Source organism: Coptis chinensis, chromosome 9 (genome assembly GCF_015680905.1).
Source record: "Coptis chinensis isolate HL-2020 chromosome 9, ASM1568090v1, whole genome shotgun sequence".
Classification (NCBI taxonomy): Eukaryota; Viridiplantae; Streptophyta; class Magnoliopsida; order Ranunculales; family Ranunculaceae; genus Coptis; species Coptis chinensis.
Genome location: NC_141464.1, coordinates 7,277,787 through 7,297,149, shown reverse-complemented (window position 1 = coordinate 7,297,149; position 19,363 = coordinate 7,277,787). Strand labels below are relative to the sequence as shown.

The window sequence follows — 19,363 nt, the reverse complement described above, 5'->3', positions numbered from 1 at the left end:
TGTGCTGGCTGGGCTTATGGTTTCACATGGGCGCGGCTCACATTCGATTGAAGTCACTGTGTAGTCTTTATTAGTCCCTACTTAAATAATAATAAGTAGCAAACCAGTGAAGTGCCATCAATGAGCAAAACTAATAATCAATTGAAATTATTCTTATCAGGTGACAGTGGGATATCATTTTATATACTACAAATATTCTTCCAGAAGGGAGGAAGAGCATTAGCAATAATGCATGTGTGTATAGTGTATAGTGTATGCTACAAATATTCGTTAAACTTATAATTAAAATGAAGAAAAGAATGCCTGCCAAAATGCATACGTTAGTGTTAGACAAAGGCGAGGAAAAAAAGGCACTGGGCACCATGTCAAGGCGAATCTGGTGCTGGAGAACCGTGTGGGGTCTTTTTTATTTGTACAAAACCCTGTTCACGGACAAAATTCTTATCTGCTTCACTAGGCTTTCAATGTCAAATTACAAATATGACCATCATTATTCAATCCGGACCAAGCTGCTGCATGCCCTTCTGTCCCAGTCCAAATTTTGTAACCATTATTTTTACTATTTTTCTTTGGTCGAAATTCCAGGCATTCCAAAACATCCATGAGCTGAACAAAGTAAAAAAATAAATAATGTGGTAGGAGGTATAAATATTCTGGTAAATGTCTGGTTCAGTGATATATATCAAGAATGTTTGATATATACATATGTTTTTTTCGATAACCTAAGAATGTTTGATCTTAAAATCTGCTAAATGGCCACCACAGATATGCAAAACAGTAGATATGGACTGATGAAGTCATGAAACACGTACATTAAGGATATTTTGGAGTATAGTAGCAACGGGAAATTGCATAGCAGTAAGCCAATAACATCCCAAGTACCGAACCGTCAATTAGGTTCGAGTGTTCAACGGGGTTGACTTACAGTGGAATGCTGCAACATTGACATTTTCACTCGGTTTGGACTTTGGACCACATTCTTTACTTTTGGCACTCAAGGCTTCTTCAAGCAAAATGATGTAAGCAGTTGGGTGAGTATGTCTTTGATTGGACCACAGAATATGTCCTGTACAAGGGCAACAAAGTCATTCCAGTTCAGTTCTCTTATAAAACCATGGACATTACTGCCTTGTTGGTGGCAGGAACTCTTTCATTCTTTTAGTTCCATTTGTTGGTTAATAATTCAAAGAAACCTCAACACTGTACATCAACAAGTCAATAAGGTACCTTCACTTTACTTACTATCTTACTAGAGTTATTGATTGAATTTTATGTTAGTTGTTTATGAATTAAGATTCTCTCTGGTGTAATGAATTAGTATTGCATGGAATAATTGTGCAAATAGTATGTTGGATGTGAGCATATGGTCAATGATTCAGGAAAATGAGTTGGTGAGAGATTTGTGTATGTATTTCTTAGTGTATTTTTTATGTGTATTTGTTTCTTGTTTACATTTGCCACGTGCAAACCATTCTGTGTAACAAAGACATGGACACAATTGTTGGTGTCAGAGAAAGAGCCTTCCATGGTATTTGACCAGCAAACTTGATTGATCTTCTACCTGTTTGATGCATGAGATAAACACAATCTTTTCTACCATTGTTTTGGTGAAATTTAGGATATTGGAGGAAGCTGTATTTGTTTAAGGAAATGAAAACCGAGTCCCATCTCTTCTCTTCACCAAGATACTATTAGTTTTGGTTGTCTTGAAGAATGAAAGTAGGAGCAGTGGAACGGTGGTTTGAGTGGAACAAGAGAGATGTGAAATGTAGTGGTAGATAGGATGAGTGAAGAAGGATGATGGAGAAAGGAAGTAGGCTTGAAAGTGTTGGTGAGAGATATAACAGCAGATGTATAGAGTTAAGGAGAATCAGAATAATTTTGAACAAGGAAGCTCTACCATGCTTTCCTTGTGCAGGTATATCTGTATTCTGCAGAGGATCTATTCAGATTTGGAATGGCGCTTCTCAACCATTCAATAATCAAGAAAACCTCTAGCGTTGTGAGTACGAAAGTTCGGACATAAGTTCTCGATCTTATTAGTATCTCTATCTCTTTCATATGATTATAGATGCTTGGTAAGCTCTCATTTTCCCAACCTACAGATGAAAGATGCTCAGTAAATATTTAATGCCCTCTGCTTATACATGCAGATTTGTTGTTATGTCGAGAAAGTAATCGATCAATGCATAATACTTTTAACCTATGGTTAGATGCTGGTAGTATTCTGCCACTAGTGATTTCTTCGGGGTTTCTATGACATTTCATCTTTAGGATTTTTTCAGCAAAAAAGGCAAAAGATGTGTAGTATGTCTAGATCAAACAATGATTCAAGCTACTCACGTCTTTTCTCTCTAGCCATCTGTTCCGTAAGTGGACAAATATCCACTTTTCTTCTACTATATTGGTTTTGAATAAATTGGAAAAGTTGCCTGGACCACCATTACCAATCACCACATGCTCTACTTGCTAATCATACAATCTTCCTGCTTAGGAATTCCAGATTGCCAAATAATGCCTACACTTTGTCGTAGTAAATCCCTTAGAATTTGTTCATCTCAGTTGGATATACAACAAACTAGATACTTACCAGAAAGGTGTAAGCTCCATATTAGTTACCTGACTAACCCATAGCACCACATCTAGAAAAGGAAATATAAAGATTGAGTATCTTTCAGCTGAAATTTTTTAGGCAATGGTTTGACAATAGTTAGTAGGACTTTTATGTATAGATAAGAGTGGTTTGTTTGTTTGTTTGCTTTTGTTTTTGTTTTTTTTTTTTTTTTTTTTTTTTTGCTCATATGTGTTCTGCATTCAGTATGTATAGTTTCTTTCTTTCTGTTTTCCTTTATTATACAACAGACCCCTCTACCTCAGTTAAACTGAATATTAAATCGTATATCAACATGATAGTTCAAGTTATAGAACATACCTTAGTCCTAGCGGAAGAAACCCGAATATAAATAATGAACCCTTGTTGGTCGTTACAAGCCTCGTCTCAAGTAGGATTTTTAATAGAATCAACCCTTTGAATCCACACCTTAAACCCACTCCTTGTGAATGGAGAAAGAAGAGAGTAAGAATTTGAGATAGCTAGAAAATAGCTAACTCCCACTACTCTTGAGTAACAAGAGATTCAAGATAGATTCTTTTCTATCTAGTAGGATAACACATAGTGCATAATATCCTACGATCCAGGGAGTAGTTTATATTGGAGATGGATCCTTGATCCATGTGGGGACTTAAGTGATCTAACCCACTTACAATACCTAAGAAGGGCATACTTAAAGTCATTTTGCTCAATGAATCTGGTTGAATGCTCCTAAGCACCAAACCACTAAGTAATGGGCAGTATACATCCAATCCGGACATCTTAGAGCTGTTAAATTTTGTGAGTAAAGAAAACCTCACTCATATAAGGTATATTTGTATTCCAGATCTAATAGGTGCCTTTTTATCGCAAGTCTTGGTGGTTTTCAACTGACTGCTTTTGGAATGTAACTTACGCAAAGCCTCATTGCCCTTGGGGAAGGCATGTAACTACATGGAAAGTCACATATGCCTCGGATAAGGTGAAATTATAGAGAGACAATACTCTGCCCAAGGGATTGCCTTCCCTTTTCTATCAAACCTTCTTTCTCTACACCTTAAACATATACCTTAAACATATAGGAAGAAATTCACTACACAAATTTTGTAAGAATTTTTCAAATTGATTCTCAGAGAGAGAGCACTATAGACTACCTTTTTTTTTTTCAGATTAATTCTCCAGAGAGAGAACACTATAGACTACCTTTTGGACGCATAGACAGTTCAGTCCTAGAAAGTTTACGCCTGAGGTTCTGTGCTAACACGTAGGGGTAATTTCTGATCTGCACTACTAATACGAAATGCTCTGCGGTACATTTATTGATGTGATTTTTGTTGTGCCTCAGTAATTATTTGTGGTTTTTTTTTTCTACATACATCTTTACAAACATTACCTTTTCTACGGATATTGGCCCCTAACAGTAAGGGGCTCAGAACACCCCAGGTTCCTAGGCGATTATTTTTTATAGTTTTTACTTTTTAAATTCTAATTATCACTTGGAGCCATATCATGACTTTCTGACATATGGAAACTCCACACTGAATGATGTGTACACTGCATGAACTCTTTTCCAGTTTGTTTTTCCGTTCTCTCAGCTTCTAGAGATTCTGTTTAACTTTCAGAGTTCCAGTGATTCTATTCAATTTTCTTGTAGGTGATCTGACCTTTATAATAAATTGTCAATGGAATGTAGTGAGGCCTGTGAAAGTAACTAATGCGGCTGCTGCAAATGTGTGTGTTCCAGCCACAAATGCTGAAAAGCATCGATAAGTTGTTAGTTCCAGAAGAGTTCTCAGTTAAGTTCTGTGAGTAGGTCTGCTGGGAACTGCTACCAGTATTAGACTGAAATTCCAGTTGGCCAGCGCTGATTATCCTTCAATGCAATCTTCTCAGAATCACGAGGATTTAGGTGTGTCTCAGAAGCTTTATTATCAGCCTATGCCAGGGCCAGGGCCCCCTATTGCCTGCCGCCAAATTATCAGATTTCAGACAACAGCCTTTCATTTGATGGCAGCAGTCAGGTGATTAAGCTATCGAAGTTCAGACTTCTCATGAAAATCACTGCACCTTGGAGTCATCCTCTACAGGTGGTGTTTACAAAGTTTACCATTCCCAGTCTACGAAAAGTTTTTCACCTAATGGTAGCCCTCCACAGCAAGATTCTCAGTCCTGCCATTCAGAACCACATCACTCCCCAGATAATATACATGGGTCTCCAATAAGTGTGTCCTGTATCACATCTGATGTTGATGATCTGAGATATAAGCTGAGAGAATTAGAAACTGTGATGCTAGGGCCTAATTCAGATATTATGGACAGCTTAGATAGCACCATACAGAATGAAAACAGCCCATCCTCATCAGAAACAGAGTGGTGGAAACAAAAGAGGGAAGTCATCCCAAGAGGGGATTTGAAACAGCTTCTCATTGCCTGTGGAAAAGCTGTTTCAGATGGCGATTCATTAACCACAGGCTGGTTAATGGGTGAGCTACGGAAGATGGTATCTGTCTCAGGGGATCCAATCCAGAGGTTAGGTGCATACATGTTGGAAGGGCTTGTGGCAAAATTGGCCCTGACAGGGAGTTCTATCTACAAAGCCTTGAGGTGCAAAGAACCGTTAAGCTCTGAACTCCTCTCTTACATGCACATCCTCTATGAGGTTTGTCCATACTTCAAATTCGGTTACATGTCTGCAAATGGTGCCATTGCAGAAGCGTTAAAAGGTGAAGATCGAGTCCACATTATTGACTTCCAGATTGCGCAGGGCACCCAATGGATCACCCTGATACAGGCTCTGGCAGCTCGCCGAGGAGGACCACCACACATTCGGATCACAGGGATAGATGACTCCACATCAGCGTATGCCAGGGATGGAGGACTTTACATCGTGGGGCAGAGGCTGAGAAGGCTTGCAGAGTCATTGAAGGTGCCCTTCGAGTTCCATGCTGGGCCCATGTTTGCCTGTGAAGTTAAGCTCGAAAATCTTGAGATTCGACCTGGCGAGGCTTTAGCTGTGAATTTTGCACTCATGTTACACCACATGCCAGACGAAAGCGTGAGCACTGATAACCACAGGGATCGACTGTTGAGATTGGTCAAGAGCTTGTCTCCAAAGGTGGTGACCCTTGTTGAGCAAGAATCTAATACCAATACCGCTGCATTCTTTCCACGATTCCTTGAAACTCTGAGCTATTACACAGCTGTATTTGAGTCGATTGACGTAAGCCTCCCAAGGGATCACAAGGAACGAATTAATGTTGAGCAGCACTGCTTAGCCCGTGAAGTAGTAAATATCATAGCATGTGAAGGTGCAGAGAGGGTGGAGCGTCACGAGGTTCTTGGAAAGTGGAGGTCCCGTTTCAGAATGGCTGGGTTTACTCAACACCCGTTGAGCTCAGTAGTTAATACCACCATCAAGAATCTGTTGGAGGAGTATTCCGACGAGTACAGACTTGAAGAAAGAGATGGGGCTCTCTATCTTGGGTGGAGGAGCAGAGCGTTAGTTGCCACTTGTGCATGGAGATAAAGAAAGCTTGACGATTTCTTCTTATGAAAGGACTGTGCTGGAGGGGGTAATGCATGTAATTTAGTTATAAAAAAGTAGTCAGATTATTAGCCCCCTTTTGTTGCACTGTACTTTAATGCTCCTTTTACTTCTTTTTTATGGCGTAGCTTTCAAGTTACCATTTAAATGCTCCGCCTGTGTTATGTAATTGATCATCATGTTTAATGAGTGTCATACCCCATGTGAGAAAATGAGTTGATCATTACACAGATGATGCAGTTTACTCGCTACAGATATGGTCCTAAGAACATATTCAACTCAAGATGGTTAAAATGGTGAATCAGGTCTCAGATGATCCTTTTTATTTCGATATAGCCGAATGTACTGACTCCATTGTTGAGCAGGATGCCTGCATCCATATATATGATTCCAAGAACATTTACTTGTAGGCATAGTCTTGTCTTCTGCATCTTATAGAGTTGCAATTAGTCAGTCAAGGAAAAGAAAAGAAAACAAGTTCAAATTTACACATTTCAGGCCCAAACTCGGACCAAGTGAGGACGGACTTCACTAGCAGTACTGATGGACAAATGTTCCAACGGGGAACATATCACTCTAGAAACTTGTAAAGGTGTGAATTGGTTTGGCTTTACAAATGTGAGTAGGATGGAGGAGAAGGGGTTTGGAGATGGGAAAGACCGAGTTAGTTTTGAGTGAATTGCCTCACGATTAAGCTCTCATTTACGGGGAGAGTTGAATCGGTCTAACGTAGTTTTGCAGGTGGTATTTATAGTTGTTGAATATGAGGATCCACACAACACGGTAATCTTGACACAAGTATAGATGTATGGTTGAGATTTGAAAAGTGTAGGTAATTTTGGTGTTGGTAGGAAAACCGTAATGATTTAGAGTGGTTGCGATGGTTTAGTATATTGCGGTAATGGATTAGCGTAAGTATGACCACAGTAATGATTGCATATGGACAAGGGATGATGTCATGAGATGAAGCGTTAGCGTGAGTTTGTCCGTTTGACTGCATCATCACCACAGGCGAGCTCGTAGGATGAACATCTTAGATCGGTGATGATGTGTCGTTGCTTGTAGTACGGTGAAATAGAACCACTTGCATGAGGCGAAGTAAACATGAAGCGAGCTCGGAAGACAAGGACATGAGGTCGGTAGGATATTTCCTTTTATGCTGGACGCGTGCCTGATATTCATTAGATGTGAATATTACTCCCTCCTGCACCCCATCTCGATGGGTAAACTTTATCACGGAGAAGTTATCTGCTGAGAAAGAACGATGGCACATGTTTAGCATATGTGAGGAGGTGAACGAATGTGAACAGAAATATCCACTGTGCTGGAGAGATCGATCCATATTGTATAACGAACTGGTGTTGGATTGCAGTAGGCACGTGATTGGCACGAGGGAGAATCTGAGCAGTTGAGGAGGAAAATGTACCACCTCTTTTTTCGGGATCTTGAAAAGATAGCGCTCTGGTAGACGTGTGGGCTAGGGTTTTAGGGTGTAATCATGACATGCATTGGGAACTGAAAGGTCGGTTGCATAAAACCACATCTGGAAATTTGAAGAGCCATCTCCTGCTTCATTCCCAAAAAACACTACGTCTAGAGCTCTCAGGTTAGTTTTCTGCCATTGTTGCTCTTGCATCTCTCTATTTTGTTCTTGTTGTTCTATTGAGTTGTTAGGTCGTCCGTATTGTTTATTGTTGTGGTAGTTGTGAGAGAAAGATGTCTGATTCTGACGATACGCGATCTGATGAGATTCGCGAGGTTTCTCTGGTTTGTGAGGATTTTGAGGCGGAGATAGAAGAATCGGTTGGGTTTGAGAGTGAGAGGGAGGAAGTTAAATCTGATAGCGAGGCAGCATCGACCTCTAGTGGTTTACCACTTAGGGTAGTAGATAGATGAGTTGTGAAAGCTTTCACCGATCTAAGAAAAGCTTACGATATAAATGTAAACGACCTGGAGATACATGAACTGGGAGAGGACGCAGAGGTTTTTAGTGAGGCATTCGTGCCATCGAACTACGGGGTAGTTATCTGCGAGGGGCAGCTGAGGGCGGGGATGAGGATACCGCTCTCAAAGCTGGCTTGTGAATTTCTGAACTTTTATGAGAAAGCGCCCTGCCAGTTCGTTGGCAATACCTGGAGGTTGCTCAGGGTGTTTGACCTGCTGAACGGGATTGGTAAATATCACATTGGGGTTGCTGACATTATTGAGCACTTCTCTGTGAAACGATCTCGTGCCCATAACTTTAGTTTGTAGACGCGGACGAAGAAGTCGAGTGTTCTGGACAGTGTGAGTAACGATCCTTGGGAGAGAAGGCCGTTGTTGTTAGCTGGGAATTATTGTGCTAGGGGGTTCAACGTGCACACTAGGGTTTGCAATTTTTTGGGTGGGTGTTGGTGTGCTGGTTTTTTGTGTTGACATCTTGATTGTTGATTGGGTATGTGATATGTATTTGTTTTGTTTTTGTAGAGGTCAACATTAAAAGCTTAACCGAAAGGGTGATAGAGGTTTGCTAAGCTAACTTCGAAATGAAAAATGGGAGATACTACCGGAGGTAGCTTAATTACTTAGTTGAAAGGGGAGGTCGCTAAATCGGGGAGAAGAGGAAGAATCGGGAAAAAAAGGGCTCGGGGTTTAAGCGTTTGTGAATCTTCCAAATTGAAGCAATGATGGAGAGGAACAATAATGAACTAGCGACTAAGGAGGAAAGAAGACGAAACCGTCCTGGTCATGGGCGACCCACAGGAGGTGCTGGGGCCTCGGGGATTGGTGGGTCTAGTAGGCGACCTGAAGGGGGAAGGGGATCTGGTGACGCTCCATTTGACTTGGAGGAGATCAACTTCACGCCTGTAGCCAAACGATTAAGCTAAATAGGAAGGCTGATCGCGGCCGATCCGGTGGCTTTTTACTAAGGTTGCCCGGGGTGGCGGAGGATGTTGTTAGGGGCAGCTCTGAACTAGTAGTGGATGGCGGCGAACCGGGTGGGAAGGCGGTCGTAGCTTCAAGTCGAGGTTGAGGTTGATTTTAGTGTCCTAGGCGAGGACCACCGAGGTCGTCTTAGACCCGGGGGTTGTTAGGGACGCTTTTGGTAAGGTGAAGGGAAAGGCTACTGTTAGGGAGACTGGCAAGAGTCACTCTATTAGTGGGAGGGATGACCTGAAGCGCAACTTGGTGTATGTAGATGAGGGTACTGGGAAGAAACAACTTGTGAAGAGGTCTGACTGCAGCTACAAGTCCACACCTGTAGCAGCCTGTTTACTGGATGGGATGACACTGGATGGTGACAGGAAAGATTTAGATTCTAAGGATCTAGAAGAGAACCTGAGGGAAATGGATAAGGCGCACTGCTTGGTAAGTGCTTATCTTGTTGTGGTTGGTTTTCCTTTGCTTTGCTTCATATATACGTGTTAAAGTGTGTAATAATGGCATGTCGTGATCTCTATGGTGCAGCTCATATATTGCTGGGTATCAAAAGTTGAAGATAGAGGCTCAGATTGCTGAGATGGAGAAGTCTGAGGTCGAGTCCTTGAAGGACGAGCTATCGACTCTTCGAGAGGTGCGGCGATCACGAGAAGAAAGCATTGGACTCTGTGAAAAGCCAACTTCGCCGGTGATTCTCGGATAAGGCGGTAGGCGATAACCCGTAGAAACTCAACTAGATTACTCTAACTTTATTCTTACGGTATCAATTATTTATTTCCTACTCTCACATGTATATTCATGCAATATATAGAGTGAGAATCGTTCCACTCCTAAACTACCAAGACATAATAGAATCCAATTAATCAAACAAAAGGAAACAATGGTGAGAACAATGCGGTAGTGTTGTGATTTATTTAAACTAAAACTAATTATAAATTAATTAAACTAACAATGCTATAAACTAATTATAAATTAAACTAATTTAAACTAAGCAATTAAAAGGTGAATTTAATAAATAGGAAGAACATAGAGGAAGGATTAATCCATCTATGTGAAGCTATGATTACTCTAACTAGTTTCCCATGTTTTAATCTTTACCTTTATTAATCTACACAAGGTAAAACAACAAAAGTCACAATTTATTATTGATCTCTAACCAATCCTAGCAATCTAAATACTAAGATATGATTAGCATAAGAGAAATTCTCCTCCACAAATCTCTTTGTGGAGTTTCCTTTCTCTAGTTCAACTTCTATAATCTCTATCTCTAGACAACTATAGAACTTGAACTTGAAGCACATAAGACAATAAGAAAACTAAAGAAGAACAATCATAACCCTCACATAGACTTCCTAAAACTCCTCTAATGGAGTTTTAGCCCTAGTTTCATTGGGTTCATTAACAATAAACAATAATAAAAAAGACATAATTAAATTAAACTAAACTTGATTAAAATAACTTGAATTGAATTGAATTAATTAAAGTTTTTATTAAAAGGTTCTAATGGAGGCTACTATCAAAGATGTTTTACTGAATATTTCTGATAACTTTATATTAGGTATATATACAAGAATACAGAAGATCTCCTAGATCCACATATCTAGGAGAAGATAATACTCTTACTAAATATACAAGATACTTCCTAATACTAAATATATTAACAAATATTCCAACACCCTTCCTCAAGTTGGTGTGTGGATATTGCACATGTCCAATTTGACAAGAGAGTCATATGGAGAGAACAAAACATTTTTCTCTCTTTAGTGTTAAAACGCGACCACGGCCTCTCCATGCTGGACAAGGAGTGTGGCTCATGCCTTTTTGGCGACTTCGGATCGTTAAGTGACCATCTCTATTTTTGCTGGATAAAGTGGCACCGCTTCATAGTATTTTTAAGACCCCCTCGAGTTGGTGCGTGGATATCGCATACATGCCCAACTTGACAAGAGAGTCAATAAAACGCTTGCTAGCCAGCTTTAGCTTTAGTAAGGACATTTGCTAGTTGGTCTTCGACTTTACAAATGGAAAAGTAATAATTCCAGCTTTAAGTTTCTCTTTGATAAAATGTCTATCAATCTCCACATGCTTGGTCCGATCATGTTGAACATGATTATGAGCTATCTCTATAGTTGACATATTGTCACAATACAAATTCATTTCCACTTTTGGTTTAACATCCAAGTCCATCAACAAGTTTCTCAACCACAGCAACTCACATACCCCATATGCCATACCTCATATTCAACTTCAAAGACTTGATCTTGATACTCGGGCTGTTTTTACTCCTCCAAATTCGAGGGTTTCCACCTACAAAAAGTGAAGTATCCCGAGGTAGACCTTACATTTGTCGAACACCGCCTAATCATCGATGTAGCCTTCTAAGTGATCATGTTTCGAGAACAATAAGCCTTTACCCGGAGCATATTTCAAATATCTCAATATGCGCTCTATAGCATCCATATGAGGTTTACGTGGGTCATGCATGAATTGACTCACGACACTAACTAACATCTGCATATCTCGGCAGGGTATGTGATAAATAGATCAGTTTCCCTACAAGCTTCTGATATCTCCCCTTATCGGTTGGAGTTGCATTCAAACACAGAAACATCTTGTGGTTATGCTCAATGGGAGTATCAACTAGCTTACATCCAAGCATTCCCGTCTCCGGATAATAAATCAAGAATGTATTTCTCTTGGGATAAGAAAATATCATTCTTTGATCAGAGACTACCTCAATCCCAGGAAATATTTAAGGTCTCCGAAGTTGTTTCATTTCAAATTGAAGCCGGATATCTTGTTGTAAGCTAGAAATCTCCTCATGATCATCACCATTCACCACCATATCATCAACATAGATAATCGGAGCAGTGATTTTACCTTTTACGTGTTTTAAAACAAAGTGTGATCCAAGTTGCTTTGTTTGTAGCCGAACTTCTTCATAGACTTGGTGAACCTGCCAAACCAAGCTCTTGGGGACTGTTTTAACCCATGCAATGCCTTATTTAGTTCTGAGGCATTGTTGTATCATCGTATTCTGGTATACCTGGAGGAGGATCCATATATACTTCTTCAGTAAGATCTCCATGCAAGAAAGCATTTTTTACATCAAACTGAAGAAGAGGCCAATCTTTATTAGCTGCTAATGACAAAAGTACTCTCACAGTATTGAGTTTAGCAACCGGTGCAAAAGTTTCTTGATAATCTACACCATAATATTGTGTAAACCCTTTTGCAACCAGCCGAGCTTTGTATCTCTCAATAGTCCCATCTGCTTTGAGCTTGACTGTAAATACCCATCTGCACCCCACTGTCTTCTTTCCCTTGGGTAAAATTACAAGTTCCCAAGTGCCATTCTTTTTCAGTGCTGCCATTTCTTCTGCCATAGCTTTGGTCCATCTAGAATCTGCTAAAGCTTCCTACATTTTACTAGGAATAGAGACAGATGATAACTGGAATACATAAGATGCATATGACTTGGACAACTTGTGAGTTGACACATGGTTGCTTATAGGATATTTCACTTTTAGCTTTAGGATCGGGATCATATTTAATTGGTGGTTGGCCACGGTTAGAGCGAGGTGGAAGATAATATTGAACTAGTTCAATTATTAAGACTAGATGGATTAATGTAAAGCCCATATTTAAAATATGTATTTATTTATTTAAAATTATTTGGATTGGATTTGGGATATGTGGGCTCCATTTCTAGGCCCGAAATCAATGGGCTTAGGTTTCAAATCCAGGTATATATACATATTTTTTCTAGAGAATAGGGTTTTGAGATAAAAATAAAATAAAAATGGAGGCAGAGATAAAAGCTTGATTGCTTAGAGCGTTGGGCGTGTGATTATCTTTCAGGAGGGATTAAGTGGAGCTTTTAATCACGAGAGTTTTCTTTTTCGCGGAATCCAAAGTTTTGAATTATACGCAGACAAAATTTTACTGTCGCCTAAGCCCAGCGTTCATTTTTCCGTGAGTTATCATGCTATAATGTCGGCGTGTTAAACGGGTTAAATGTTAGTATAGTGTTTGCTTAATTATTAAAGCATGAAGCTTCGAGAAGCTATTAATGGCGCGATGCCCCACGTAAGTTTTCGACACAATGTTTCCTTTAAACTCTTTTTGTTTGTGGTTTTGAACTTTTAGCTTGTTGGGTTGTGGTGGTACATTGTTAGGAGCCGCTTCAAGCTCTAAAAAGCGCTTAATGGCGCCACATCCTGGACTTTTATTTGAACCCCTTGTCTTTATGATTTTTACTTTGTTGATTTGAGTTTGGTTATTGAGGGTTGGAATGAGGGTGTCGAACGGTGCCGGAAAGGGGTAAGATTGAAGCTTGAAGAAGCTTTAATGGCGTAATCGAGATCTAGTTTTGAGAAAGAATATATATTGAATGATGGGTGGTTTTGCTTTTTGTTAAAGTTATTGGGTTTTGTCAAGGATCAAAACCGATATGATGGGGAAGGAGAAGTGGTGGCGGACTTGAGTCAAAGGCGGATGGAGGAGAGCTGGTTACCAGTGAAGAAGACGACCTTTTGGTTTCTCTTTGGCTTAGGCTTAGTTGGTTTTCCTTTGGGCGGTTCTATTTTGTTAGTGATGGGCGATATTAATCTCTTGAGTTGGGCGGTTCTATTTTTGGTTGGGGCCTGTTCTAATTTTGTTTACATGGGCGGTTTTCTTTTATTTTGTTGGTAGGCGTTCATTATTGTTATGTGGATCCCATAACATTATTTTAATATTTGGTTGAGTCATGGGTTTTGGCTGGTTAGGTTCAACCATGACCTTAGTCATGAGCCCATGAGCCATGCACCTTTGCCCTTAGCCATGAACCATGGTTATGACCCTGAACCCGAACATGGAAATGACATTTTGACTTTGACAATGATAAAGGTTGACTTTTGACATTGGACCGTTGACCGCTCATTGACGCGAAATATTGACTTTTTCCAGATTTTCACATATTTACTTAATATGGACAAATGTAGTAATAAAATATTGTCGAAAATTGTATAACCTTTGTTTATCATTATCTAATTAAGATTTGACGTGAGTAGTGTGTAAATAATATAAATATTGGCACGTTACAAGAGGGGAATTCTTATAAGACTTAGATATATACGTTTTTATGAGAATTAAACTACACATAGACTCAGATTCATGGACGTTAGTATTGGGCTTTTTTATGGTTGATCAGTTTGACCTGATTTGTGATTTGGACTCGAATAATTATGCGTGATAATTGGACTTGAGTTGTTCTTTCTTTTTTAAAAATCGTTTCATTTTGATATTTGGTGGAATGGACTTATATTTTGATTATTTTTATACTATTTGCTATTGTGCACAAATGGAAATAATGCGTGCCTTGATAGTGAATTGAGTTCACATAAATATATTGAATCGAATACGTTATATGATTGATTACTACTATGAGTTGCTACTTAAATGAATTGTAGTATTTATGAAGGCTCGATATATTCCATATGGTGTAGTGCAATATATGATTGGGTAATGTGAAATAAATAAGTTTGAGATTTGATATAGAGATGCTTGGATATCGTGCAATGAATAGTATTGGCATTAATAATACGGATTTTATTATAAACAAGAAACGTTGAGCTTGATCCAATTAAGTATCTTGACATGAGATAGAACAAAATTATTATTGAGATATTTCCAAATATGGTGGTTTAGTGCAATAATTTATTTGGCACTGATAGAGGGAAATGGTTATGAGACACCTACGATGACATCGAATAAATTCACGTAACGGTAAAATCCTAGAACCTAGCTACCCTGACTCATGTGATTTAGCCCTAGTGATGGGGCGGATGTGATATGATTGGTCTCTTCGGTGTTTAGTGAATCTGAATGGACCCTTCAGCGTAGTAATTTGATTAGCCCTTCTAGCGTTTGATGAATCTGAATGGCCATTCCGGGCGAGAATAGTAGCTTGATTATTTAGTTTACCAAAATTTAGAGCGAAGGCCTTGTGATATTTTATGCGAATAGTGGCGATTATATAATGGCTTCGTGTGAGGTTACGGTGTCACGGCATCGGATTCGAGTAGCTATGCAATTAGTTCATTATGTGAAGGCATGTGGATGTACATATTAGCGTTGGGTAGCCGATTGTGGTAGCGAGCTTCATTAAGACATAGATCTGACGTGATTTTAGGGACAACATAAAGAAACTGAAAATAATATAATTATGGTAATATGTTGGTTAATGATATATCTTTAAATATATGATTGTATGTAGTTTTCTTGAAGGGTAGATTGACTTTAATTACTTGTGTAGAGACGACCCACTCTGTAATTGAGCATGGAATCGCGTAAATATAGAATATGTTTTATTTCAAATCATTCACTTGCTTCAACTACTCATGCTATGGATGTGGGAGCATCAACTCCGTCCCTGTGGAGGCCACGAAGCCGGGGAGAAATTGTTGGAATTCTATGAAAGAGTCCCGGGAGCCAGGATGCATGCCAGTTTCATCTGACCAGGTGGAGTGGCACAAGATCTGCCTCTTGGCTTATGTCGAGATATTGATTCCTCCACACAACAATTTGCTTCTACCGTGTCGGCGAATCAGAAGAAATTTCAACCGGCAACCGTATCTCACGGAAACAACGATTAGTGGATATTGGTATGCTGTCACTGCACACGCAAAGCAAAAGGATTGGGGATTGAGTGGTGTAATGTTAAGAGGTCGATGCGCGACATGAAGACATTGATAGCAATATGGGGAAGTTCCCATCAGGCAACAACGGTTCTGCCCGACCCTACTCAAGCATGCATATTATGTCAGTGAAGACTTGGTGTGAAGCCTTGGAGACGACGTACCGGGGCTAGGGTGAGCTGAGGGGGACAGCGTAAGTGGCGAATGTGTGTAAGCCCAGTCAAACATGACTATTCTAGGCGGGCCGGGCCACCCACCTTCAAATGGTGTTGGTCTGTAGGACCGTGAAGGGATAAGCCTCGGCCTCACAGGGCGCGTCGGAACCGCATGAGTTCACGGGGGTGGAGCACGGTCCGCCAAAATCGGCATAGGTTAGGTGCTATTGATGGAACATGGTAAGCCCATCTTTCTCCATATGGAAGTGCTGCGGGGCACATAAAGATGTGGGTAGAGGAAGCCTAAAAAGCGGCGAGCTGTAGGTCCGCGTGACCTGCACCGATAAGGTGGCTGACTGGGCTTTCTCCTTGATCAAAGCAGATCAGCTAAGCCCCATTGGTCGGTCGAATCGGGCGGGCCCCTGCCCGGAACGTCGAATGAAATAGGTGGCGGGTTCTCTTTCTACAACCCTTTTGATATGATAGGCCCGCCCCCTTCCCCCTATCCCTTATGTTTAGGAGCAGGATCCACCCAAGAACGACCAGTCTTGTGGTGGTAATGAAAAACACGGACTCCATGACGTCCAGCGCCCTCAGAGAAAAAAGCCTCAACCAGAACCACATTCCTTTTGCGTGCGGATGTAGCTAAGTTTATTACTCTATTGGTCATAGTTCCCTGCTGTTGCGGCGGTGCTTTCGTTTTGCGTGAACCAACCCAACAAACAAGGAAAGGATGCCTCTCGGGCATCTGAGAATGATCGAGCATTATGAAGGAAACTCCCACGTACAGTTTGCTTTGGGGAAAGAGCCGACAGGGTCCCCCCACTGACTTGGCCGGGCCTAAGTGAAAGTGAAGTGGTGGGCCTACCCATCCCAACCAGGGGTATGCTGGGATTCGCGAAGAGCAGCACCTTCACGATGTTCATGACCAATCGGATCCCTGGCGTACCAGTAGGTACCAGAGGAGATCGCTATGATCGTTACTGTATCCGTGCTCGAAGAGATGCGACAAAGTGTTGGATCATTGTGCAATGTCCTAATCAAATGCCTAGTGGCATGATCAAAGCCGATGATAAGTAGCTATGTCCTCCATCCGATGTCGAATGAAACTATCCATGGAATCGCGTGCGCCCGTGTGAAGCGTAGATCATCGCCGTTCTTAACCGAGACTTCGAGGTTAAGCTCCGTCTCGAACCTTGTGGGGTTAGGAGTAAAGCATCGAGGTTGGCGATCGTTGGGTGGAGAAGCATTAGGAACCCCAATTTCTTTCTTGAGCAGTTTCTTTTCCCGTCCCCCCCGGCATAGCCGCTTCGGTTCTTGGAAGAATAAACTTACTTCTCCTTTCTTCATTGATCTGGGGGAAAAGGAACCGTCTACCAGTTGGGAAGCTAGACATCAAGTAAGTGGTTTTGATGAGGATAACTAAGCTGACACGCCCGGAGTTGGCTGCTGGCACAACAGGGTGGTGCCTTACGCACCGCAGGCGGACGCCTTGGTAGCGTTAATGGTGGTGCTGCAGGATTCCAATGTACTGCGTCCAAGATCAGAACGAGCTTGCGGCGGACCACTGCCGTCCCATTCTTGAGTGAGCTGGAGCGCAGCCATCTTATCCACTGAACTAGCTAGAAGCTATAAGCCGGTCGAAGCACTAAAAAAAAGGACCGGAAACGCGGCGGCATAGGAACCACGGGACCCAGGAGGGAGAAAGGCGATGTGCGGGATCACGGGATCCTCGTAGTAGGCTGGACCAACATCCAGCCGAGAGAGGGCAGCCTTTAGAAGCAACAGGTTGGGAAACCAAGAGAACGGCAGCGTTTTATTATCTTCTTCCGCCCTAGGAGTAGCAAAAAAAGGGATTAGCATTATTGGCCCCATGATAAACCACTAACACCTTCCTCGTTGGGGCTCCGTGCACTGGGAAAACGGCTCTAGCGGCGGGAAACTGGCCACTAGTTCTGAAGCTCCAATAAGGTATCGAGAGGGCTATCACAGTCAGGTCGCGAAGTGCCCCTATTTGTAAAGTACCCCTCTTCCTATTTAGGGGTTGAGGGCGAAATGGCTTGATGAACCGTTCCGTTCCCCGCACGGCCCCATTCACTTGCTTATCGTAGAGGCTGTAAGTACACAGTGCCCCACAACTATGAATAGTATAGTGGGCTTGAAACACGAGTGCCGCCCTTTCTTTCAAGTAGGCCACTTTTTCGGAGCATGATCGGGATAACGTGACCATGTATATCTTTCTATTTCTGTGATTCGATGCTGTCATTTCGAAATGTCCGCTTCAACCACTGTTTCACCTCCCAAAAGCAAAGTTGGCTTGGCGCCAGATGAGGAGCGGGAGCAAAAAACAATAATCTCTTTCTTGTCCTTCTACTTAAGGGGCAAAGAGAAGCTTTACTACTGAGAAAGCGAACGGTCAGCGAAGGTTCAAGACTTAGCGGCGTTAGCGAAGCTAGATTCTCATAGCGAGCTTGAGTTAGCGAAAGCGCTGTAATAAGCGCCGAAGCCCTATGTGCTATAATGCTGAGCCAAGGGCGCTCCGCCTTATCTATAGAAGCAGTCAACTGAGTTCTGAACAGCTCCTTGGTCTTGGTAATGGCTTAATCTATAGATAGAAAGCCCTATGATGGGAAACTACCACGTTAGGTCTGGAGAGATGGGACCCGGTTATATAATAGGGGGAGCAGATGCAAGCTTTTTCTTTCAATAGCCGGCCAAATGACTACAGGATCATCGGTCTACTCTACCTCAATTCACCATTTGAACCTTATACAGAAGGTTTTCGTTACCAGCTCCTTCTACCTATACGCTGTTGAAGCACCTAAAGGAGAATTTGGTGTGTTTCTGGTCAGTAATGGAAGCAATCGTCCCTACCGTAAGTAAAATAAGAGCACCTGGCTCTGCCCATTCACAGGGACTTCGATTCTATGTCCAAACATCACATGCCAGCAGATGTGGTCACCATCATAGGTACTCAAGATATTGTGTCTGGAGAGGTAGATAGATAGGACTACTAGTTGCTCGATCAGGACCCTAGCTTTATTGCGAGCCAAAAACCTTTATGGATTCCCCTTCCCCCTTCTTTCCTCAACAGAGACTCTTGCTTCTGAAGAGCGGCGGTAATTGAGATCCAGAGATGGAAGATTCATAGAAGACGACTTGACCTCAGAAGATGTTGGAACTGCTTATGGCCTTCGAACAGTTCATCGGAGCCAGTGAAAACAGGGAACTCCTAGCTAGTGGTTCGGAGATCTTGGTCCCTACCTGCTGAAATCGCGAAGATTCCAGAGAAGATGTATCGGATACCCATTCCATAGAGGTGCGACCTTGAAGCAAGCATTAGTCGTTCATCCTCTATTCGAATCGAAGTGTTGAGATATGAGATATCCGGGCTGTTAAGCCAAGGACCTCCCCGAACTTGAACCGCCCATTCAGGAGTTTTCTTTTTACCTGTTGCAAACCCAGCCCCTAGCCC

The 19,363-nt window shown here is 41.5% G+C and overlaps 2 protein-coding genes across 2 annotated transcripts; both read left to right on the top strand.

Moving 5' to 3' along the window:
• Positions 1-1,104: 1,104 nt before the first annotated feature.
• Positions 1,105-6,385, top strand: LOC147474623 (scarecrow-like protein 21). The gene is given in 4 exon segments (XM_086582345.1): positions 1,105-1,223; positions 4,245-4,531; positions 4,534-4,623; positions 4,626-6,385. Coding segments are annotated over 3 exon segments (1,644 nt in total). The 5' UTR covers positions 1,105-1,223; positions 4,245-4,468; the 3' UTR covers positions 6,117-6,385.
• Positions 6,386-8,800: 2,415 nt separating this feature from the next.
• On the top strand, positions 8,801-9,694 carry LOC147474622 (uncharacterized). Its single transcript, XM_086585131.1, has 3 exons — positions 8,801-8,980; positions 9,168-9,482; positions 9,582-9,694. Exons 1-3 carry the CDS (start codon positions 8,801-8,803, stop codon positions 9,630-9,632), a joined length of 546 nt encoding a protein of 181 aa, XP_086441257.1. The 3' UTR covers positions 9,633-9,694.
• Positions 9,695-19,363: the final 9,669 nt, after the last annotated feature.

Bases quoted from the DNA above. Each gene is read 5' to 3' on its own strand.
- LOC147474622 (XM_086585131.1), top strand. From the start codon at position 8,801: ATGGAGAGGAACAATAATGAACTAGCGACTAAGGAGGAAAGAAGACGA. The intron at 8,981-9,167 runs GTAGCCAAACGA...TTAGTGTCCTAG, and splicing joins AGGAGATCAACTTCACGCCT to GCGAGGACCACCGAGGTCGT. The intron at 9,483-9,581 runs GTAAGTGCTTAT...TCTATGGTGCAG, and splicing joins TGGATAAGGCGCACTGCTTG to CTCATATATTGCTGGGTATC.